General features: G+C 37.6%; 1 protein-coding gene across 3 annotated transcripts; it reads left to right on the top strand.

The window, feature by feature from the left end:
- The first annotated feature begins 309 nt into the window (after nt 1-309).
- LOC136969956 (PR domain zinc finger protein 1-like) lies at nt 310-26217 on the top strand. 3 transcript variants are annotated; one of them, XM_067264303.1, is made up of 7 exons: nt 310-562; nt 8849-8923; nt 19804-19914; nt 20971-21144; nt 22517-22636; nt 22975-23227; nt 23720-26217. In XM_067264303.1, exons 4-7 carry the CDS (start codon nt 20980-20982, stop codon nt 25447-25449), a joined length of 2268 nt encoding a protein of 755 aa, XP_067120404.1. In that variant the 5' UTR covers nt 310-562; nt 8849-8923; nt 19804-19914; nt 20971-20979; the 3' UTR covers nt 25450-26217. The 3 variants fall into 3 exon arrangements, with proteins under 3 accessions (XP_067120404.1, XP_067120403.1, XP_067120405.1); XM_067264302.1 differs by lacking the exons at nt 310-562; nt 8849-8923; nt 19804-19914 and adding an exon at nt 20222-20408; XM_067264304.1 differs by lacking the exons at nt 310-562; nt 8849-8923; nt 19804-19914; nt 20971-21144 and adding an exon at nt 22194-22400.

Here is a 26217-nt window from a genome sequence, read left to right as displayed (position 1 = left end):
ACTGTTTTTCGAAAAGCCACGTTATGAAGAATTTCAAAAATTCACTTGTTTTCTTGTTTCGTATGACCTGCAGCATGATACAAACCTTTGGTTAGAAGCAATGACATGCACGGATTGCTCTTTTGAAAGCTTCGATTATGAAGTGGAAATTTTTAACAAAAATCAGATATTTAACAAGAGAACTGCTGAAGACGTGCGGTTAGAACCGCAGAAAGCAAGAAGCTTCACCTGAGTCCAGTGCCTAGACGCGTGCCGATTGGTTGACTGCTGGAGCGTCACCTATACTTACCCATCCAGCGTGACCGCTCCAGTATGGCTGCGGGCGGTCCTCATATAAAGTGCAGGTCGAATGGTGGCTGCGAGTCGAGTTTGGAACTATCGGTCGATGTGTGTGTGTTATCCATGTGCTGCTCGGACTAATCTGTTATTTGGAGTTTAGCAAAGCACGTACTGTACGTCACTCCTCTCCTTCCCTTCCTTTCTGACGTTAATGTGGATTGTTTTGACAGGATAATCGTTCGGTTTTGGACATTTTTTTATGTGACATAAGATGGTTTGAAAGGTAGGAAACTTTGATTTCTTTTAGGTAATTTGGGGGAAGGGGTAGTAAAGGCGCGAGGATAATTTTTAAGCAAAAATCTAGCTTAGAACGTTACGTAAATCTTAATTGTCGAAATAACGGCGAGTTACGGGGCTTAGCAGCGAGCGGTGGTAGAGACCAGGAAGTAACTTTACCGGGGTAAGCGTGACGGTTTATTCGTACAAAAACTCTTTGACCGTGGCCTATTGTTGAGCTGTCTTCGTCCTCGGCCTTTGCCAAGTTCAAGAGCAAAACTATTGTTTTCCGTCCGCTTTAAATATCTGATAATCTCTAAGCATTTATGCAACTGTTTATAACTCTTAAGCGTGTATTTTTTCTTCACTGTATCCAGTTTCGAGTAGCAATTTTTTGCTTGTTAACTTTTAGATTAACCTTCTGTCACAATAGAAAAGTTAATTTCAGCTTCACGAACTCGTTACTTCTAAGCGACTTTAAAGAACTCTGAAGGGAAAGTGAATGGTGAAATTTACTTTTTTTTTCTTTTTTGTGGAGTTGTAAGAAATAAACAATAGTTGCAAAAATCTCGATTGACTCCACCATTATTGAGTAATATAAATTGTTTGAGATCAGAACAGAAATCAGTGATCTGTTACAAATATCGGAGAATATCGAAGCGTAACGCGACAGACTAGCGAGGAAGATGGCTTTTCTTACGAATTGTGACCAAATTTGGTTTGTTTCCGTTCCTGCTACATAAAAAAGGTACATGGAAGCTCGAGAAGTTCAGCTTCCGGGTTGAGGCGATCGGGCCAACAAAGATTTTTTTTTTGGTTTTTTCCGAGTTAGATTGCAAGAAGCCCGCTCTTATGAGGATAAACGTAGAGGACAGGTACCACTAGTCCGGTATACCTGATAAGCAACTGCCACTGCGGGTGTCGCAGTCTAGAAAACGGGTCTAGAAGTATGCGGAAATATGCGAAAGATCAACCTGGTGCGGGATTACGTTTTAACTCATACTTTGAAGTATTTTTAATTCCCCGTTTTACTTAACTTCTTCTGTAATCTTGTGTCTAGAAGGAAACAACCGTGACCTAGACCTAGGTGTAGTCACCCGTTTTCTGCCCAAACCTGATCCTTTATCACGCGGTTTTTTACGGTCGTGGGATGAACTGTCGAAGGCGAATTCACATTACGATCGAATATATTAATAGTTTGTCACTTTATAAACGTTTCGGGAAAATTCTCCAGAAGGTGGGTTAATGAGAGATGCATTAACTGATAGGATGATAGAATCTCTCGGTAAATCTCGAAAGTTTCTTAAAATAGCAAGACAAAACTAAATATGTAGGCCTCGTTCATGACCTACTTTTCTAGAAATAACATCAAGAAAAGAAATAAAAAATAAATAAAAAGAAAGATCTAATTAAACACAATCACGAGTCGGTTTGAATTGAAATTTTACTTTCCAGTTTTAAAAAGCAGGTGAAAAGCTTTCAAGGCCTGTTTTTCTCTTGTTTCTTAACACGTCTCTTAACTTTTACGTAACGATTATTCGCTTGAAAATTCGTTACTTACCAACAGTTTTATTGAAGATTTAATTAGAAATAAAGTTTTTTAAAAAAGCGTTTAATTTCCGATAGTTTTTAGAACAGACACACGGACGATCAACCGAGGTCGATTCTGGACCATTTCGAATGTTTCGCTAGCTTAGTTGACTCATCTGTTCCATTTACATAATTAAAAAAAATTTATATGACTTATAAAGACAGTCGCTACGTGTTATAGACTCTATAGCCCAATAGCCAAAGGATTGAATTTAATAGTAAATAATTACATTTTAGTGGCATGTTTGTTCGACTAGAAATACAGAAATTTTTTCTGTAATAAGTGAGATTTCGGGCCCTCAACTCTTTCAAAGTTCAGGAGGAAACTTATCAACGTAGTCTCTCCCTCTCGATTGTAAGAGTTTACAAGTACCCCTGGAAAACGGGCGAGTACCGAAGAGAAACTGGGAAAAAAATTTCTTTTCCAATGATGCGAGGGGTGAATTATGAAGTGGGCGTATATAGAGAAGTGTATATACGCGCGAGGGGAGAGAAACGACGGAGAATTGGGTATAAAAGACACGACGACATCTGTCACAGCTCGCTATTGAGGTAGAAAGAAGATATCGCGGATGTAATATCTGCAATGGAACTTCCGGGCTGTCGAACACGGCCCGTTCGCTATTAAAGTGCAACATCTGGATGCCTCCACCTGTGGCCAGGCAAAGGCACCGAACACGTGTATTCGAACTTTCTTGTAAAGCCCCATAGCACAAAGAGAAACGCATACACGTAATTGCTTTTTGTAACATTTTCATTTTTTAAGCATTCTCTGGGAAGGGAGGAGGGGGAAACTCTTCCTCCTTCGATCCGGTGAAGGTTTCTCCATCACTCTTCCATCTCTTTCTACTGTTGGGATGGGAGAAACACGAGAAAGATGTGTCCGTAAACACCCGACTCGTGCACTTTGTGGGCACAAACAAGCCGGCAGTAAACAGCCTCTCGTTTTGGCCACTCCGGCCGGGGTCAACTCAAAGGATAAGGGAACGAAACGAAAGCGTCAACAAGTGGAAGGGGAGACGATATCTCCACCCTACCTGTACGTTTGTTCCCTATAAATAACCAACACAGGTTGTTTTTGGATTTTTCGTGGGAACCCCCTTTGTTGACGGAAGCGTTTTTGCTCGAAAACTTTTCTCCGACGTGGGAAAGTCAATCTTAAAATGAAGCGTCTGGCTAGCTGTGTGTGTCTGTGAATCTGCATTTTCTAACTTCAACCCCAAACAACGTGATTGTTCGAAATTTCCCAAGGAAAAAAATGCACCGCATCATCTTGATAACTTTCTTGATAAACACTTTGCTTTAGAAATTTAATTATCGTGCTATTGCTTAAGGTATTTTTCTTTAATTTTTGTAAATCAACACGCAAAAAACAATAGAAACTACTTAACAATTTAAGCTTCATTCAATACAAGCGAGTCGTTTAGTTTTTTTGCTGGTCTGTAATGGGGTCAAGTTTCTTTTCTCTGCTAAAAAACGGAAAACAATAAATTACGAAGTAATTTTTTAAATTTTAAATATTCAATTTTAAAAAAATTAACTGATTTTTACGCGTAGTTTTAAGAAAGAGGCCGATTTTTCATCACCAAATGAAGCTGAAAAGTTAAAATTTGCTTCTAGTATGAATTTTAAAACGATTTTTAAAGCAAAATTACAAAATAAACTATTAAAGTCTTGTTTATTCGATTATAGAGCGTAGTTTCTATGATAAAATAATTATTGTCGTGGTGTCATTGTATAATGGAGTATCTGAGTAAAGAATTAATGGCATTCGGATAATTGGACTGTGTCATATAATCCGTAGCTTAATTTGTTTATTATGTGAATTTGATAAATTTAATCGAATTCCCGTTTCTGGTTTTCCGTGTTTCACAAAAAAACATGAAACAAACAAGTCTACAATGCTGTCTGTTGCTTGTTTGTACTCGTGTGCTGGGTCGAACAACCGTCAACTCGGGTGCAAACCGGTACCCTTTAATGGAGTTTAATGCTAATAATTTTCGTCTTAAGTGTGTATTCCGAGTGGTAAAGACATTAAAATATTAAATTTCATGGAGTGCAAGCAGTTAAATGTCAGATTGTTATCCGGTTTTGACGACGACTTCACTTCTCCAACGTGAAAGCATTGCCTGTTTCGCAGAGGTAATAAACAACTTGGAGAAGTCTTTATTGTCGGATCAGGAAGGTCGAAAACAAAGGAAAAAAAATACTTCTATTATCTGATATGTGGGAGAAGGAAGGAGCTAGGTTAACCATGGCAGTTGGACAAGGATGGATGGATGAAGAACAGGTTCTGAAGATTGTCTAACCGTTACTTGGCCTCACGTGACCGCTTGTAACGGGACAGGAGGCCAGGCCACGGTCGGTACAGGAGGGCCACCTGACCCTTCGAATCCGGCTTCTTCGTGACGAAAGAAGAATGGATGTTCGTCATCTGATAGCTTTCATTGAAAATTGAACCTATCTCTAATTCTATCGGCAATTATCTGTAACGAGTCGAAGGCGGTGCCTTCTTTTAATCCCACCGGGTTTTAACCATTTCTGTCCGAATTTATGAAGGTGGGCGTTAAGAAAGTTGGTTTAACTCTCTTCTGAATGCTTTGAGAAAGCGTAGAATTTGTTTTATTAAATAAATGTATACTAATTTCTAACTAGAAATGAGTTGGCGTAATGTTTGAGGGTGACTCATTCGCCAGTTGAATGGCGGGGTGATAGGGTATATTCTTTAAAAATAATAAACAACCTATCAACATTTTTGTATTATTTGACAGTACAATGGGATGATGTATTGCTTTTTAAGCATTAGACTACTAGTAATTGCTATGTAAGTGATAGCGTATGGTTTAACTCTATCACTTCTACTTACGTTGATTATTTCAAATCCTCCTGCCGTTCTCATCGACGTTGATAAAATCGTTTATAATTAGCTTGATATTTGACGAGATAATGTGCTAATTTAAACAATTAGCAAGCATTTATAAAGCTGGATATAATATTTTACGAACTGTTACGCTATTCTTGCTACAGTAATTAAGAATGACTGTTTAGTAAGAAGTATATCTTCTCTAATTCTTAAGAGACGTATATCTTCAAGACACGGTATATTTTGCTAATTTTAATGATACTTTATCATTTTCTAGGGACATTTTCCGCATTTTTAAGCTCAATAAACTGATTTCATTCATCTGAAGTTGAGGAGATGGAAAAGATTTATAAACTATTATAACTTATAAAAGGCTATTGTTGTGATATCCTCGTAAGGTTTTCTTTTAAAAGACTCGTTTACTCCAGCTACTGCTACAAATAACATTTACGATTCTAGAGTTTAATGGTTGACAAACTTTCGAGTTCTTAAAGCAAGCGAAGAGGAACGAAACGATTGTCGTCAAGTTCAAGAGCGTACGGAAGTGGAAAACACGTAAAAGACACTTCTAAACGCAAAGAATTTAGTCCTAATTTCAAATATTTTTAAACTAGAGATGAGCCGCGGATCAATAATCTTCAGGAAATGCATTAATTTCTCTCATTAGAGCCGATCTAGCGAAGAATTTGATCCCCACCCTTGCGTTACTTTAGTAGCAGGCCTTAGATAAAATGGGGTTGGAGAGGAACCGAATCAATTGTCGGAACGTATTCGATTATACAGGCAGCATTTCGACTGTGAACTTATCACAGCTGATACTTCAGGGTGAGAAGTGCACTTGATGCGTCATACCGTTGCGTGACACGTGACCGAGACAAGGACAGGTTCCGCTCTACGCTCATCCAGATGTCCTGAAAGAACGGGACCTCGGAGCGACAAAAAGAAACAAATATATAATTTTGTAATATAAATATTTGCATGGCTAACGTAACCCCTTAATTATAGGTTTAAATTTAGATTAGATGTATTATTAGTGTGAATATGGCGTTCAGATTACTGTCGAAGGTGTAAAAATCACCTCGAGTGATTTCGATAAGCTGCACTTTTCAGGTGACATTTTAACGTAATTAGAGTGAAATAATGAATATTTTAGTAGACAAATTAAATAATTTAAAATGAAAACATATAAAAATGTGCATAATTTCATCGATTTATAAGCTAGAATACGTTTCAGGTGGGGTTTTTAAGCTAGTAGATCGCAGTGGATCGTCTTGGATTTAGGAGATTAATCAGCGTAATTACGGTTGTATTCTTGCTCCAAATGCTAGTTTATTCGATAATTCATAATAATAGGAAAGATTTTGAGGTTCGGAGTGACCTAATGCGAAGAAAATAAGGCACATATCCGGATGCCTGGCACAACTTTGAAGGAACAATGAAGAACAGGTCGTTGACCCGAGATGTTACCTTGATCCAAGTAGTGGAACTGGGGAAGCTCAGCTTCGAGTAACGGGAATGGTTATTATTATTATTTATTATTTTTTTTCTGCTAGAGTTTCGATGAGTCAACTGTTACGCAGGAAGAGGACAAACCGGTCTGCGTAACTGGAGGCCTCGAATCTCGCTGATCCGCGGCTTTCTGAATGACTTGACGTGAGGAGACTTAATATGGTCAGAGAACGAGTTCTTCCTGTTTCGTAAACTTTTTTTATTTTTTATTTTTTTCTCGTTTGTTCCTTTAAAGAAATAAAGATATTGTTTCGTTCGAGGTAACGGAGATTCTCCTTTAAAGCCATCAAGCTGGCACCAACATTAGCAAGTCAAAATAGTATCAGCCAGCGATTTTTAAAGACGAATTCCGCTCAGTTAGTAATTTAAAAGGGGAATAAATGTCTTTCGAACAGCGTCGATGCACCCGGAAAGAGGGTGGTGTAAAATTTTAAACGGGTGCAGTGCAGCTGCCTTCGTTACTACACGTAACTCAAGGCTGATTTTTATGAATTAATTCGGGCGAGCCTACTAAAATCGCCTAAACAATTACAATTGTTCTTATTTATACGTAGAAAAATAAGGAGTTAACAATGCCTAAGACAGAAATTCCAATGTCAAATTCCCTGCCATTAATGCGTAAGCTTCAACCATTAATGGCTAAGTATTAAGCTGGTTGCGTGTAAAACGTAATTCAACTAGGAAATTTAATTAGCTCAATATTAATTACGGTGTATATATATATTGGTTAGATAAATCGTTAATGGCATCAACTAGACTATGCTTGCATATTGTAATGCCTGCTTATTAAATTAAACTATTCTATCATAAGAAGTCCTTGATAATAATATATATTAAATTTACTGCTGATAAATGTGAAAGTAATGAGCATTTATCAGCACGAATTGCTGGTAGAAGGTAGATAAAGTGGTAGAATTTGTCATCTAACTGAGGTTATTTTATATAAAAAGCACTGAACCTTCGGCATGGATACATATATAATCGATAATTGCATTTAGTTATTTATTTTTTGCTAATTATTCCATTCATTCGATGCAGTTAATTATGCAAGAATTTGTGGAAAACTTTCCTACCCTTATCTAACCCGGTGGTGTTTTTTTTGGCTTCATTTCTACAAAACTTTTGTTTGCGACCTTGAAGAAACTGGCTACTTAAGGCCATTTTTATTACATTTTCTTACGCCATGTTGTTTTGCCGAATTTGAAACTCAGTTATATAACTTCCGTAACAAAACATGTAAGAAAAAGTTACGTTTATATCCTTCGAGACTCGAAAGAATGCGCGCTTTCATAAACAACCCCTCGCTTATTTTTTCCCCTTCTCGTTTGACTTGAAGTGTCGTTGGAATGTCTGAAATGTCTTCCCGATAACAGGAATTCTAACTGATAAAATTAAAGAATTTTATTGGAAATCTGAAGAATATAGTCGATTCTAGTAAACCAATTCCCTGTTTACAGTTCGGGGTAAGGGTTTCTTGTAACAAATCGATGTCCAAGGCCACTTATCCTACGACAACAATAGGGGATGCCTTGACCTTACAAAACTGGAGCAAAGTCAACAAGTCGGAAGATCTCTTCTTCGTCACTTTTACTAACACATTCTTAAACCTCATATTAGATTTCTTTCTACTTATTATTGTTCTTCTACACTCCATCTTATGCGGCTCCATTAGCAGAAGGAGAAAGGTCGTTTTCCTTGAGTTCGCAAACCTTGGAACATTTACCAGTTTTTCTGCATCATAACTTTAATTCCCCGACTTATATCATTGCGTATAATATAAATAACAGTTTATTAAACACGGGTCGAACTCGTGTAGATGAGTATATTGTTTTACAAAGGGATGCTTCAAGTAGCGAGTAAGCGAGAAAGTCGCGTGTTGTATCTTAGGTGTCGCGCGGAATTTAATAAATTCGGTGGTTAAGGTATCACGATTCTACACCCGTACCGGGGGGAAGAAAATTGTATAAGCTATGCAAGAGGCGGACATGTTATCTATTTCCATAAATCAAATGCGGAAGAAAACACATCGAAAGTGGAAAGGAACTGGATTTCAGGTATGAGGCAGTCGTCCTTCGATGGTTCTTTCAAGTTAACCTTGGTTTCATCTTTTTATGGGGGAAAGTGAGGGACGATGGGGTCCCCGTCTAGGACCACACCCTTGATCTAGTTTTTCCTCCTTCGCGATTTTGTCTTACCTCCATTCGATATGTTATCGCACTCTAACTGTCGCACTTCCAGTACCATACCTTAAACAGGCGAGTCGCTAAACTTTATTCTTCTTCATCGCCGTTACCAGGAATTATAATGGACAATCAAATTCTTTCTTTGCAGATTACCCTCGCCGAATTCCACTTGGAAATTTCGATTATTTAACAATATTTCACCGTTTGGACCCCATACTAATTGGTAAGTACATGTTTTCCACCTTAATTTTCGCGAAATTGGGGATCTTAGATAAGTGTAGAAGCCATCTTTGAAGGTTTTTAACTAAGAAAACCGCGCTCTGTTCATCTTGAAACGTGACCTGTTTAGAACGAAGAACGATAAGATGAATTTATGGCATGTTTTTGATTTGCATACAGTAGAATATAGCGTAATTGAATGGCGGGGGATGGAGTTAAGTGTTATTATCTCAACGATAGTAGGAAATAAATTACGTCAAAGTCTAGTTGTTGAATCACTGGAGTACCTTGATGGATCTTTTTAGGAACATATTTAATAAGAAGAAAACAAGGAGCCAACCTTGAAGCACCAAACGACCGTTCGCCATTTCACCAACCTTGGACTACTTTCAGTTTCGCAAAGAAGACCGATGGACGAACCTTTCGATCTTAATTCAGGAAAAGTTGTTGGGTGACAAGCTAACGGACCGGTTGTAGTAACTATCCCCACACCATTGACCTTGCGTGTTGAAGATGCTGAGACCGGTTTGCTTGGCCGGGTTCCGTTAGATCGGTCACGTGACTTGAACTCTTGAACTTCCGCGAACGATCCGACTCGGATCCAGGTTCTCTGACATAGAACGGTCGCGCTCGTCGGAGCCTTTTGCCTCCCAATTGCCGGTGGCGAGAGCCTTTAAAGTAATACGCTGCTAGCCTGCGATTTCGGTAGAGTTTTTGGGAGGTGGCAAACCGAGCGGAACTCGGGTTTCGTCGGGTAGGATTCGTAGCCGGAGGCTATTTTAAAAACGTGGCTCCGGGGCAAGAACCGGCTAATCGCATCCCATCGGTAACCGGCACTTGTCTTATTTTCCACCCCAACAGGGGTGAATAACCGGAAATTTGTCGAATTTTTAACGACGAACCGAGCTCGGAGGCAGTTATGCCATTTGTAAACATGGTTATGGAAATAATTGTGTCAGGTGGCATCCGAGGAATTTGCCGTTATCTCAAGGAGAACTATATTTTATTTTTCATCCTTCGCAACCGGTTTTTCAGCAAATATCGCGCGATGAATATTAATAACAAAGCGATTAATCTTTCTAAGTTTTCGTAAATATCGCCTATTGTTTCGAAATTAATTTCGTCTCATCCGATTCCCATTAGATAAGGATGGATGATTATCTCCATAATTTAATTTGAAGCCCGTCGAAGAGGATCTCGCTCCTCATCGAAAGACTCCAGTTTATTTAGCCCTGAGATAAGGTTTAAAATTGTAGAAAATTGTAGCCGGGTTAGCGATTTCTTTTAAGCCACTTAACTATCGAGAAAGATGAGGACGCGTGCGAACTTTGTGAACTTCCGGATCCTGTTGCAGGCGGGCAGATGGTCGTGGCGGAAGCCGTCAGTAGTGACGTAACCATTGTTTTTTGAGGCCATTAACGAGTCGAGTGTGTTTTACAACACGAATTAATTCGTATACATTCTATAACCTTTACTCTTCTGCGTTTAATAGTCGCGCTATAAGCTTTCGAACTTCACCCTCCTTAAGGCCACCTTCCACTTTGTAAGGTTTCAAACGTGGCGCCAATGGTAATTGAGTGGATTAATTTCCACGAAGAAAGGAAAAGTGAATGAGTTAATTCCTTTTAATGGAATCAAACCGTGCGTGAAACTTTCCCTTTCGATTCGGGAAGCAATAGGGCTACTTTTATTCATACGGATATTCGGTTGGTAAGATGATGCTGTCGGCACTTATCAAGGGAAGGAAAAGCAATAGACACTATACTGTCACGGGTCAAGGGGCGTGCCTTACACGCCTCTTGTGATGACGCTGGAAGAAAACGGTCTTAGTAATTGTTGCTGGTTTTCACCTGTCTACAGCGCTGGCTTCCGGCACTTTCCGAGTGTAGCAGGTGTGCAGATCCCCACAAGTAGCAGATGGCAGGGCGCAGACTGAGGACAACTCTTAGAGGAAACTGGTCAAAAAGTCCCTAGACAGATGGCCAGACCGATTGACAGATAACGGGTCCGACTTAGAACAATGTGTGACCAGAAAGATCCGAGTTCTTAAGTGAATTTCTCTCTATGCTGCGGTATGAAGTAAGTCCTGTTCCTTTTGTTTCTTATTTACAAATAAAAACTTAACTAGCTAATTGCGTGAGTATCAAGAATTTACTATTAAAGTAATTCCTCGCCGGCATAAAAATGCTTTTTGTAGAGGTTGTTACAAACCTGTTAGCGTATCGTTACTCTTATCTGTCCATCTATGCGGCTTTAACTAGCTCTTGTAAAACAATTTGTAAGTCAGAAGATAACTGGAAACGATTTTATTACACCAGATTCAACGGAAATTCCGTTATAGGGGAGAATTTACCCGTTTACAAATTAGCAGATTCGATAATTATAACAGAATCTTCAACAGATTAGCCTCAGCGAAGCGTTAGAAGCCGAAGCATTATTGACGTCCTTGACACGGTAGGAAGTGAAAATTGGTACCCCGAGGCTATGGACACTTCACCTGTCCGCAGTCCATTGTCCATCTAACTGCCAGTTAGGGGAGGACGTAGAAAATGAGTAGTGCTGCAACGTCTGGTGTCCGATTCTTCTCTTAAGCACCGGCTTTCTGTTCACAGTAAGTGTAATTAACTTATCGAATATAACATGCATCTGGCATCAAGGATGACCGGTTTCACTTTTTACGATCTGACAGCTCGACTATCTTCTCTTTATAGACATTACTTCATTCGAATTCTCCATGCTTATTTTCTCTCTTAAATAAGTAGCGAGTGACACGTGGTCGGAAGATGAATCAGATTTTACTCGTTTTCCCATACTTTTTAAGGGAAAAAATCTGATAAATTAACGACTTTTTCGTATAAAGTACACCTTTAGCGTTGTTAATTAATTATTAAATGATAAATTAACGTTCGTTATATTCTGGAAGAGCGGTAAAAGAGTGTCTTCGTCTTATAAGAGGATAATACTCTACAATTACGTTTGAAGAAAGATGATTGGCGTTACTTCTCCCCATCCAATGGAACTGATGTTAACGGATAAATAATATGTTTAAAGATTAAACGGCACCGCTTCGATTTAATATTGATAAACCCGATTATCTGATTGTTATACATTTAAGTTTCAGTTACATTTTGTTAGCAGTTCATAAGACGGATAGTTGGGAGAGGTCTTTTTTAATAGTTCAGAATGTTAAAAACTAGAAAAATGTGTTTAATTAATAATTTGAAGTCGATTATAAGTGGTAGAAATGTATAATTGATACACAGGTCCGGATAGAAGGAGTCGGCAGATTCATTTGGTTCGTAAGTTTAGTCTTTTATGTAAAAAGTACGATAGGAAAACGAGTCATAAATTAAAATTTCTTTGTAAAAATATGCTTTTATTTATTTTATTCGGACATTATTGGAAGAGAGATGGGGTCTTTACATTTGTGAATGGCTCAGGTTCCATTTCTCTTCCCTCGGATCCTGGAAATGTATGTTTACATTAAAATATTGCTCATTCAAGTCGTATACATCGTGGAAAAGAATTTCTCGTAATGCATGTAATATATATTTATAATGCTGTTTCTTCTCCGGTGTATTCTTTATATAGTAACTAAACGTACAGGTGTTACAGTAATCTTTAAAGGGAGGAAGGAGGGGGATTATAGCACCGCGGCGCGTGACCTCACCGGGACAGTTGGACCATTATCCAACATAATATTCTTTGGAAATTATACAGGCAAGGTCATTCGGGCCTCTTCATTGAATTACACAGAATTTGCTACAAAATTCACAAGAAGTCGCCATTTTCTTTTCGAGGAAGTAGTTAATAGACAATCTACAAGAAAATGTATGTATATATTTTTAGTTTCATCATGCTCTGAAGATTCAGGCGTAAATAATTTCTAATAATTCTTGAATATCCGAAAATGGCATGCGATTTTTTTCTTTCTTTCTCTCCCCCAATATTCGATCACGTGGATACTTCGTCAAGTCGGAAGTCACCGTTCGACAGGAAGTGACGTCTTTCGTGACGATTGGTGTACTCAATAGGGCTCGTTCCACATCTCGTAGCTCAGAGCGGAGTAGGCAGACAGAATTGTTAATTAGGCCCACTCTCCCATGACCGGGTCAGTAGGTTATTTCGGTCGAATGTAATCCCAAAAAGAAGAATTTCTAAGTTATAAAGAAAATATTAAAAAAAGAAAAATGTCGGAATTTGGCCCTTAGGGCGACGAAGATTTTTGTGAATCGGGACACAGTTTTTTTTTGTAATTTAGAGGCTGGTGAAGCCATTAAAAGTATAAACATGTCCAGGCGATTCCTTGGGAAATTTTTTCATTTTAATGACCGACTTACGTGTATCTGAGAATGGTTTCGGTCTTATTAATTTGTCTAGGCCTCTATAATCCGTTCTCCATACGAATCTTCTCATCACCTTGATGAAAATTTGGATAATTTCCGTTCGGTGTTACAGCGCATAGTTATGTTAAACAGTTAAATATTTACATATCTTAATCGAGTATGGAAGAAAACTTTACATATGGAAAGTAATATACATTAAATATTTAAAAAAAGCAGGTGTTTAAGAAGTAGTACAAGGAGAGTTTTACCGGGATTTCTTTAAAATTCATATTAGGAAATATAATAAATCTTTACTTGTTTACGTTTCTCTCTTTCGATTTCTTCTTAGTTAAAGTTGTAAATATTTTTAGATAACGTATCTTCAATTGTTTATATTTTAAAACAAAAATAATAAAATTATCCTTTCTTTCTCAGAATTTGTTCTTCCTGACAGGGTTCTTCCTCAAAATGTCCTTTCTGAAAAAATTCTTCAAATTGTCTTTCCTCAAAAGTTCAGTACATGAAAAGAAAACATATTTAGTTATAATTTTATTTATTTAATTTAAAAAAACCGGTCTAAAATTAGAGGGATAATGCATAAATTCTCGTGGATTCCCGACTGTCTCGAAGAGTTTTATGGGCTAAATTGCTTTAAAAATGTAATTATAACTTAAAAACTTTTCATCTTTCACCGCTCTCGGGCTTTAAAACAAAAAAAAAAAAAGATGAGTAATTTGATCAAAGAGATAAAAGTGGAACATAATCAGAGAAGCTCTCATGCGAGAAAGGCGAAGAACGGAAATCGGAAAATCAAGGTTATTTAAATTACGTATTCCATTGGTAATAAGTAACCTTTTAAAATAAAAGATGCGACATGGAAGAAGAAAAGATTTCCTCGTTATATTAATATAATTATACAACTTTCCTTCACTCGATTTAACGAATTTAGCGCCCGTCACTCGATTATTATCCCTCTCTGTTTCGTTCCTAACGTAATTAAGAGGTATTCTGACACGTCGCAATTTACAAAAGCGATTAACGAATCAATTTTATCAACCCTCTCGACCCTTTCCTGTTACGACGGGTGAATTGCCCCGGGGTCATTTATGACCTACTTTGTTTTTGCTCGATTCAATTTAGATAATGGGAATTGTTACATCCCCGAAGTTCAATAGTTTAAGCAGAGAGGGGGGACCCGCTTGAGTTGTGTGTGTGTGTGTTTTTTTAGGGGGTTGTTTATAGTTAGCTCTATAGATGCGCCGAATGATTAACGAATTTGCTTGGCTGTAGATTGCAAGAGGAGCCGAAGAGAGAGGTGCTGTTGCAGAAGAAGAAAAAGTCAAAAGAACGGGCTTAGAAGTGGAAGCGGGACTTCAAAAGCTTTACACAGATGAAAGGACAATATTTTCCAAAACGAGTAATTGAAGTACGGAAAGGGGGTGAGAGAATGTATTTATTTGATGGCGTCAAAGAAGCTGGAGCATTCCAAATAAACAAACAAAACTCAATTATCGTCACTTTATTATCGTTCCATTTTGGAAGAAAAATAAATTCCGTCGTTCCTCAATCAAAAACCAGTTCTTTCATTGGTTTCTTTTATTGGCTCGTCGATCGCAATAACCTTTCGCTCGTATTGGCACAAGAGGTGATGCTGCACACACACACACACACAAGCGCGCGCGCGCCCAACGAACACCAAAAGAGTTGCTGGAGCGTGAAGCAAAACGATGGGTAAATATTGTCTTAAGTAATCAAGCCGAGTCACTCACGTCAGCATTCGATTAAGGTGTCGATTCTGTGTGCCACGTGTTGACTCTAGCCCCGAGCTTTCTTTGCACATCTCAATTGCCTGTCCTCCACCCCTCGTGCGCTGCTACAAGAAAAACACTTTTTCCGTCCGACATAAAAAAGAAGAAGAAGAAAGAAAGAAAAAAAATGTTAGAAAATTAAATATTGCGTACTTTCCCGAGATCTTTCCCTTCATTTTTTTACTTTTTTACTCTTTCTCTCTCGCACTAACTTGCCCTTTCTCTTCTTCCCCTTCCTTCTCTTGTAAATTGGTTTAGAAAGAGAAGCTGAAAAATTATAAAATAATATATTTTGCCTCGGCTTCTTTGTTGGGAAATATGTAAAAAAAGGTTGCGTTAATGTATTCTTTCTGGAGAGAGTTATGCGATTTTTTTCTTCTTTAATATCCGAGAGGGCCAGAGGAGCGTGATGCTAACTTCAAATTGTTCATTTATATGCTTAGAACGAACGTCGAGGGCAATTTTTGGAAAATTAGTGAGTTATTTTGACTTTAAATTACGCCGAATTTTCCTTAAAATTGAAGCCATTGCCCATAAGAAAATCGGATTAATCGACTCCAATGTAAGTGCGAGTCTTTAATGAACGAATGAAAAGTGAAGAGTTTAGAAGATTGAGAACTGTTAAATAAATAATTAATAATATTCGTGTACATTTATTTAATTAAATCAAAAGATAAGAACTTCGGTATCATCTGATGTTAGTCCTTCGTATTCATGAGGCGAGTGAAGCGAGATAATCGCAAAGGCGTGTTCCACCCCTCTCTGAAAGTCATAAAAATAGATTTGTTTACCAATTATCAATAGAAAATTTCGTTTATATTACTTTAACAGAAGATTCTTTACATAAAAGACTAAACTTTGCCTCCTTCTACATAGGGATTAGGGCCAAATGACACTACTTATAACTCCTCATTTGAAGCTTTACTGTTACTTATCGTAAGAAGCTGTGATTTATATCACTTTCTTATCAAATTTTTCATGTAAAAGACTAAATTTTAAGGCCTTTATCTATGTTTATTTATATCAATCTGGCGTTGTTTTAATTTTATAGAATAAAAACTAAGTAACACGATACGAAAATCGTAACCTGCATTCAAAATCCGATAACAATTCGTGATAGAAATGAATTTAGTTATGATCATCAATTGTGTTTCTAGGTTAAAATACAATAAACAATTTACCATTTTTTATAAAATATATGAGAACGAAAAATAAAATATGTTATTTAATGAAGGATCTTCAGGCTTCTATAAGTGTATCAGCTGTAGAAATGATACAATCATACAAATATGAGGTACACTGCCTTACAGGACCTATACAAGGTGCTGTATAAGATATACATAAGGATATCATTATGCAAAACTGATCTACTGGTTCAATTACGGCAAAAGTATCAAAATATTTATCTAACGTATTTAGTGGCCGATTGAACACAGGTAGAGCCTAGTTAGTCGCGGGTTCTCGCTTCCCCAAAGGTCTTTCCGGATTTCATTCACGTGTCTAACACCTAAATAGGGGCCATTTACCCTTAGAAAGTCAACCCGGCAAGCGCCCACTTTGGCAGATTGCCCTTGTGTTGGGTTGACTTATCCCATCATTCTAATCCAATCCTGAGGTAGTTTGCTTTATAGCAGACCGGAGAAGGTAATTTCAGGCTATCGTTTCAATTAAAATCATTTAAAGTTAATTTTTTACGTATATTTTTATATAGGCTATCATACTCCATCATTAGGAATTCGAATTCGAATCCGGCCCGGGCTATAAAATTTATTAAAGATAATACAGATAGTACGACGTTCCCTATTCCTCGCTCGTGCTACCTGACCCTATTAGGGTCATTCCTGCTGGTAATGGGCGTAATTGTGGTCTAGCAAACGAAGTATATTTTTTAAAGAATTTCCTAATGTAGGAAGATAACAGAAATTAAACAATGAGTGTTTAAAGAGGAAAAAAAATAGTAGTTTTTAAGTTAATTTTTACCTTAAAAAACCTTTACACCCCCCTTAAATTCGCGAATTAATTATAGAGTCTGTAATGGTTGGTGATCCTTCAAAGACTTTTATGCTTCAATTTTTCTGTAAGTATATTTATTCTTTGCTTATTTTCGGTTTCTTTCGCACAATATTTAAGAAATAAACAATATTTTACAGTTAGAATGTAAAAAAATTACTAACAAAATAAGCATCTTCCGCGTACAGATGGAACGAAAGCATGCATAGCCCCAAGGTTAAAAGTGTTTACGCTTGTGATAAATGCCTAAACTTGATTCGTATCGTTTGAAATATCTCCTACATAAAAAGAAGAAAGAATTATATATTTTTTTTAACACTAGCAATACCTATTTTTGAGATATTTTATTATCTTTCACTTCCGATTATCCGTCTGCGAGCGTTCTAATTTAGGAGTAGATAATGCCTTATTATTTCGAATTTAAGACGCGACTCCCTTTTAAAAATGGATTTTCAGGAAAAAATTGGACGATAATTATTATTTTAAAAGCATTTATTAAATAATGAAAACGTGTTTAAAGTCAACCACAGCCTAATTAGCAGAAGATACCACTAATTGAAGAAGTCACACGAATTTAAGATGCGCTTCAAGTTTAAGTCTCAGAAACGTGGAAAAATACTTTTAATTTAAATTAATACAGGAATTATCCTAGAAAAACAGACCTAGAAGGAGAATTAAGTAAATAATTTCAATCTTTTTCGCTTTAAACCTTTAATGACGGCCACTCTAAACTCGCTTTTCTCAATGGTACAGTACGAGGTCCATCTTAGTGTGGAGGGTTTTTAGGGGTCCGCGAGACGAGGACGTGGCTCTAAACTGCAGCCATGTTTCGGCAACGTACAAAATAACCTGTTAACAACGGTCATTTTTTTCATTTTCCCATCGGTGGCCGTCGTTCACAGGTTTGACTGTAACAGTGAACAATGTTTCTCGTCCATGCCATTACAGTCTTTATGTAACATTTGGAAGAGAAAATATTATTTTATCTTCCTTATCTCTATGCTTATGTAGTTATCGAGGTGCTTAACAATATCACAATTTCCTTTTTTTTCCCCCTCTCTTCTTTATCGATATTTTTATATTTTATTTCGAAATAATAAAAGGGAAAGTTTATTTACTACGAGACATTTTATTACCGACGACGTAGGTTAACGAGTCGCATCACTTCATCTTTTTCTCTTTTTAATTAAAAATTCCCAGTGTAAATAAGTGTATGAGGTCTTTATCTTAAACGAGACTCTATTGGCTAAACGGCAGATGAAAGTTATTTTGATAAGATGTCACGAGAATGCTTAAAAAAACTGTTTAAAAAATAAGTTTCGCATCCTCCGATGGCGACAGGTAGTTAGCCCAAGGCTCAATTTGGCTCCGTTTTGGTCTTTCTGGACGTTAAAGATGTAAACAGATAATTATAAATTTTGCAGTCATTACATAGGAAACGAGTTTAATCTATTCCAAGTTTCACGCTTGGCTTATCGGCTTGGGAAGAAGGAATATTCAAGGACGATATACAATATGCCATTCGACTTTCTTCACATTGTCGGATTCGTTCGCCACTTTCAATCTAATTTTTAAGCCGTAAACGATTTAAATTTTCGACTTTCGATTAACCGGGATAAGTGAGATTAAGGAAATGTATCCATTTAATTATTAAATCCTTTTAAATCCTTCGCTAATTCGATTAAGAATGAAGAGGAATCGCGGCGAGATGCGACCAATTTACTTGGAAAATGAATTTAAACTCGGATGCTGATTGTAGACCATAAATGTTAGGATTTATCTTACGCATTTCGTCGAATTTAATTAGTTAAGAGCTATTTAAAGAGATTTAAAATCAGAAAAGTCGATGAAGAATTCCGTTCTTTTCCCATAAAAACGACACTTTCGATCATCCGTAGTTATGTTTTATGGAATAATCGCCACTGTTTATGAGTAATTGAGTGATAATTGAGTAACTGGATTACGGATAATTGAATTTCTCAATAGAATTAATGAGAAAAGGGGGTGACTTTTGCAACGAGTTATTATTAATAATAAAATCTTATCTGGAAAATGAAGAAAGGTGACGATTCATCGCATGGGTTTCGAAATCGTTCTTAAATTATCATCGAAATTTAATTAAAATTTTTGATTTTTCTTACTAATTTGTTCGAAAAAGTCGAGGAAAAAAGAGGGTTTTATATATATAAATTATAATAAATCTTATTTGGACGAACGTCGTGCATCTTAAAGACTATCGATGGCGAATTTCACAGGTGAATTTGACCATAAATCGAGATTTTAATGGGAATTTCGATATGTATCGCGTATCAAAATTCCCATTAAAATCTCGGGAACAATTTCTATATTAATATAAGCTTTTTTTGAGCTTAAATACATGTAAAAAGTGGATGGCTGGAAAGGAAGGAAAATTGGTTTATCCGGAGGAAATAAAAGAAAAATCATCTTTGAAATTGTTTTCTTTTTAAAATGAAGAAATTTTATGATTAATTTAAACTACAGTTTCCACCATGTTGCTAAGGCTATCTCCTTTCTTCCTTCGATAAAATGAATAGCCGGTATCGTCCATTCACATTGCGACCTTCGTAGGTCTATACTTTGTATCCTTAGCACGATAATGATACCAGTTTGGTATCAGAATTAATGATTGGCTTCTACGATCCCCTCTAATATTAACACAAGAACAATTATTTGAAAATATATCGATTTGGCCTCACTGCTTTTCAATTCTCTTCTTACAGATTCTATTGTAACGTCGACAAAACAGGGTGGAGTTGTCGTAACTCGCAGTCCGATTGGCCCCCTTTAGGCCAATACATGATGGATGTGTTCGACTGGTGACCTTACCAAAGGTGAGTAGCAGGGCCGCACGGCCACTGGAAAGGTATAAGGGAGGTAACGTTTCAACCCTTCACTACTCCACTATGTTTCTTTCCACACCTCTAAATCATTAATCCTCGCCTGCTGCCATTTTAATGACAAGAAACTTAGATTCGTAACGGGATTTAGAGGACAAAATCCAAAAATTACCGAGAGTATTTCCATGAGGAAATAACGGAAGTGACGTCCTACACGTGACTTTCAAAGGCTCGATTATTGGAGGTGACGTGTGCAGTGTAGTAGCGGCGCGCTTTCCGTTTAAATTTTCTTTTATTCTTTTTTTTTTTAGTTATTTTTTTTCGCTAAGGGTGGAGTGTAATCTCATGACGATTAGTTTCTCCGGCAGATAAGAGAGAGTGATCTGGCACACCGATTGCTACTTTTAAAACTGTGCTCGATGTGTCTGCATTGTGTTTCGTGTTCTACTCAGCCGAGGAATGTCATGAGATTTCCTTCACCCAATGAGGTAAATTTTCGAAAATTTATGCAATTATTCGAGTTCTTTTATTAGATTTCTGCAATTCTTTGCCGTGGTAAGCAGACAAGAAGCACACAGCAAAAATATTGTTTGTGGCACAGTAGAGATTAAAGTTGCATTTAGTTAATGCAATACTTGAACAAAGGCTAGGAATTTTAATATTTTGGCATTAATTTTTGGCTATTTCTTATAATAAAAACGATTTAGACGAGGGAAAAACTGATCTTTGACACTTAGTGACCCCTTAAACTGATCTAACATGCCGTATTTTTACAGAAATTTTCATTATTTTCGGTATAAAACCTTGTTATAATTATTGGTATTTATACATTAATTTAACGTGCAATTAAAACTGCTCCTTGAAAAATAAAATACATTAATATATCTACTCATTTTCTGTTGAATCGAGCGTTAAAACGTTAAAACCTCTATTTTAAATATAATAGCCGATGTTAAGTAATCTTGTATTGAATCTGGACCGACTTCAGATGAATTTCTTTCACTTTGTGGAGCAGTTTACACTCCAAACCTTTTTTTTGCTCTGTTCTAGGTACATAGGATGGAAGATGGAGAATGGGACATCACCAATATTAGGGAGGATGCCTTTCAGCAGTTGGCAGTGTACTTGGTTCCCGATCAGCCTAGTGAAGAGGGTACAACCAACAGAGCAGAAAGTAGTTTGCCTCGAAACTTGGTCCTCAAACCCTCACAAACTCTAAGCGATGTAAGTATTTCATTTCTCAATTTTCCTGTTACCAACACTGTGTTATTGTCGTTCCATTTTAATACGGGTTTAGAAAAAAATCAAAACTTTAATTAATTTTATGAAAAAATTAAGTATTTTTTATCATTTTCCACTCTACACCCAAGGTCTCGTCTATCAATGCGGTGGCTCCCTCGAGTGGAAAAGGTGCGAATCAGGTTCAAGGCGACGCCATCTTTATTCAATGTCACCTTATCTTAGATAAAGTCTTGTGTATATACAATGTTTCAATTGCCAGCACTAAGCCGTATCAAGGTCTGAACTCTGTAGGGAGTACCGTTAAGTTGTCCGTTATGTCTTAACTATTTGCGATAACTTACGTCATTAATCTACGCCCGTTACTCGTTGCTTTCGTCAAAGAATTAACTGTGACGTAAGAAAGCCAAAGATCGAATCTAGACTAACGTATAATCATGCAGCTCAGGGAACAAGTTTTGTTGAGTTGCATCAATGCACATTTATATATATTTCACGAAGATTTCAAACACGGAAGTGTCGATTGCTCGTGTTTTATCATCAGATTTGAAATTAAGTTTGCGTGTGCATTCTATACCCTTTTTTTTCCTGCGAAGCTCGAGTTATCAGCACCTCTAACTTATAAGTGAACTCTAAACAGAGCCGATAAGAAGCAGAGTCAGTGACATAGTTATCTGCAAGTGGCCCGATAATTTTTCAAGGCTAAGTCAACATTGGTTATCTGCACAGTTCGGGTCAATAGTGTGCAAGTTTGTGTAGAACATTCAACTTTCTCTTTACACGTGTATTGCTATCAAGGTTGCTTTGCGTAATCTTTCCAATAATATCGATACTTATATATATACATATATATATACACGCACACGTATGTTGCTTTATCTTCTTGTTTACCTGATGGGACGTAACGCCTCGCTGAAATGATACCGTTTCTTCGGACTGCCTCAACTTGTATGGCTCATCTGTTAGGAGGGCCATAACACTTGAGAGCTGTGATGGCTTAGAAGTGATGAATAAAAACTCGAATTTGAAAGAAATTGTAAGCGGCAACTCCGGAAATCCTGATGTAGCTAATTATCTGCACAAAATCAATAGCAAATTCGTAACGGATATGATGTGATACCGAATACTGTATTTGTTAAATAGTCGATAGTTGAGAAGCTTTCTCAGTAATCTGTTGAAAAATGTGCTCCTCGAATTATTAGTATTTTTCCTAGGAAGGGCCATCATGATCTTAAGCTGGAGTAGGTCCGGATATCCATTTTACTGTAGACTTTTCCTTGACGGACTGTTTCTCTCGTGATTTATCGGTTTTTTACAGTATTATCCGGATCTAATCGATTTTATTTTATATTTTTAGGTGCTGGGTGTTTGGAGTACCGATTACATTCCGAGAGGTACCAGGTTTGGTCCTCTTACAGGGGAAACGTATGAAGCAGATAAGGTTCCAGCAAATTCCAACAGAAAATATTTCTGGAGGGTAAGTACACTTCCTGTAATATGCGGGATGTTTATTCATAACAGAACCGAACAAAAAGGGAATGTGTTTGGGTTAAATATTATTTACTCTATACGAAACAGAAGCTAGCGTCATCAAAATAAATGCGTAAACATCTGCACTATAACCGGATTTATCTAGAGACGGAATTTATTAATCTCAACTCCGCCCCCTCCAGATTACGGGCGAACAGCGAGACTTACTAACTGAGTCTCCGTTTGTTGCGATAGTAGCAGCTGGCAAACCGATGCCATTACCGAAACGTATAGCACGCCATGACTGACGGTTTAACAGATTTTTTACAATCTATGCATTCGCAGGTGTACAAAACGCCAGACAAGTACTACTACATCGATGGGTTTGATGTCACCAAGGCCAATTGGATGAGATATGTCAATCCAGCTTACTCCAGCGAGAAACAAAATCTAGTAGCATGTCAGGTGGATCAGCAAATCTACTTTTATACCGTCAGGCCCATACTGCCAAATCAGGAACTTTTGGTCTGGTATTGCCGAGAATTTGCAGAAAGGCTCAATTATCCTTTGACTGGGGAATTGATGCTGCAAAGGATAAGTAAGTATCTAGACTATTTTTTTTTTTAAATTATCGCGTGAGTAGATTGATTAAAATGCTATCGCTGCGCGTTATAATCACTAAGCAAAAGTGAAATTATAAATTTGCTTAAGCAGGAAAAAAATACCACTCGATTTTACTTTCACTTTCGTTTTATCCTCGTGTTCAGTAAACGTACGATATTTAGAAAGCAAATTTATATTTTGATGGCGATTTTTCAGTATTATTTTAAAATATATAAAATTAATTAAAAGAAGCTTTAAAAATAAAATACGCACTAACTACAAATTCTATAGGAGTTAATAATAGTTAAAAGATTGAAATTATTTCGCACATTCCACCGCTTGAAAACGTTAGATTTCTTTAATGTTATCATCTGTTAATTGTTGTTATTAGTCGGATGCAGACAAGCAGTCGTCGTTAAATAAACTGTACAGGTATCGGATAACAGCTGGCTTCTCGCATGTTACTCATAACATATTTGTTTTCCAGGGCAGCAGTCTCAGCCGGAACCGAGCCCTCCTTACGATGGAAGATTGCAGCAGAGAACACCAACCGAAGGCAGCACTAAGAGCGATGAGGGATATCATAGCAATGGATGCCAAGAAGATATCCTGACTCCTCCTGAAGACAGCAGCGACAGTGATATGGATAACAATTACGTTTTAGATTTCAGCGTGAAAAATAAACCAAAGGAGCCCGAGAAAGAAGAACCACCCGAAGAAGATCATTCCAAAAATGAATTTCGAAAAGTTAAGATCAAGATGATGAAAGCTTACCATTACAGAAGCAAAAGTTCTCCAGAAAAGGATAGTTGGGAAGATAAAAAAGAAAAGACTTATTCCGTGCCCGAGCCTGATAGTCCTAAATATGGAAGCAGTCCGAAGTTTCCTGAATCTACCGAAAACCCCGAATATCCCCTTTATGACAGTCAAAGGACGAGCCCTAAACCTTCGTCTACAGGCATCTTGGAGAACTTGTTGTTGCAGCGTTATCCAAGTATGGAAGGCGGAACATCGCCCGACTCTAGGGAGCAATCCGTCAGAGAATCAGTAAGAGTTATAATATCCAGCGAATCTATGCCCAAGCCCGACTCGATTAATTCTGCGGATACGAGCATCATATATCCTCACAAAAAGAGCTACCGTTATGTAACTTCTGCAGGTAACAGTCCAGAAATGCACAGTCCGGATTCGACGGATAAACATCAACATCCCGTATCTACGGCGACCAGCCCTCAATCCTCTTACATTCCCAATCCTCCCGGTGCTTATTTATACGTTAACGGAATTTCACCCATGTTCTCATCCGCTCATTTCAACATGTACGCGTATGCTCTTCCAGAAGGAGTACATTCACCACTACCAACACGCCCAGCCGCCAATTATCCAAGCATGCCGGATTATCCACCTCATCAGATGGCCATGGTTCCCAGATTAACGAACCAAATGGAAAACAAGAGCCCATTTAATGGCCATCATCCTCCACCCTCCGAAGAGATGTCGAACGGTTACTCGCCTCATTCCTCTTCAACCAACTCTAGAGGTTACAGATCTCTTCCCTATCCGCTCAAAAAGAAAGATGGTAAAATGCACTACGAATGCAACGTCTGCCTGAAAACCTTCGGACAACTTTCAAATTTAAAAGTACACCTGCGTACTCACTCGGGGGAACGACCATTCAAATGTTCCATTTGTGGAAAGAGTTTCACCCAACTGGCTCATCTACAGAAGCATCATTTGGTACACACGGGAGAGAAGCCTCATCAGTGTGAAATATGCCACAAACGTTTCAGCAGCACGAGCAATCTCAAGACTCATCTCAGGCTGCACAGTGGACAAAAACCGTACGCCTGCGACTTATGCCCAGCTAAATTCACACAATTTGTGCATCTAAAACTGCACAAAAGATTGCACACGAACGAGAGACCTTACACCTGCCAGACATGCAACAAAAAGTACATCAGCGCTTCTGGATTGAGGACACATTGGAAAACCACATCTTGTCGTCCTAACATAGTGAAGGACGGGATGGATTTAGATAAGAGCAATGGGTTCGATTATCCCATGACCGATCTGATGGGAGAAACAGAAGAGCCTCTTTCCCCTAATTCTCTACAGATAATGAGATCGAGAAACGAATCGGAAAGCGGGAACGAGGGGGATGGCACGTACAATATGGCATCAGAAGAGGTCAAACAGGATACGCAAGCGCGGTCGTAATCGCAAAAACAAAAAAAATGTACAGAACTTTTATAATTTATTTATTGTTTATATATATATATATTTCCGTGTAAGAAGCGGAATTTATTTCTCTTTTTTCCAACTTAGTACACCCCTTTTTCAGATCTTTACACAACAGAAACATTATCATTCCGTTATAATCATTCCAGTCAAAAGGCGAATGTAAAAGGCAAAGGGCATAGCGTTTTAAATCACCGGAATACAAAACGACACGACTGTAACCTGCAGTGCGGGATGGTTTGCACAGTGTAATGTCAATTAGAACGAAATCGTAGGTGTCGCCATCTGGAGTCGCCGATTGAAAGTAGGACGTGGATGCATCCCACCGAAAAATTATTTAACTCGGCGTCCTACAATCAAAATTAGAACAAATTTTTCATTGAAATAAAAAAAATATATAGTAATTATTATATAAAAGTAAAACTTTCAACAGATAATGCTTTGTTTTTTTCTAATTTCTTTTCAAGAAAGTTGGCAAATAAAGATTATCGATTCGATTCTCCATCCCCCATCTACAATCAGCCAATACTCAGAGGCTCCCACAGAAGAATCTTTTTTTGTTTTTCTCCCTTTATCCTCTTTGCATTTGTATCATAAACACGTAGATGTGTTTTAACTTCGTATATCTCTCCTATTGATGTCTGTAGTTTAGGTGGACATCGTTCGTTGCTGCTTTGCAGCCATTTGCTAATTGGTCGTCCAGTGGTATGTTCTCATTTGGACAAATAAATATTATCAGAAGTAAAA

The sequence above is a fragment of the Centruroides vittatus genome, unplaced genomic scaffold, assembly GCF_030686945.1.
Source record: "Centruroides vittatus isolate TY-2023 unplaced genomic scaffold, ASM3068694v2 contig_1832, whole genome shotgun sequence".
NCBI classification, from domain to species: Eukaryota; Metazoa; Arthropoda; class Arachnida; order Scorpiones; family Buthidae; genus Centruroides; species Centruroides vittatus.
The sequence above is the reverse complement of the archived record's forward strand: the minus strand, read 5'-3'. Positions and strand labels throughout refer to the sequence as shown.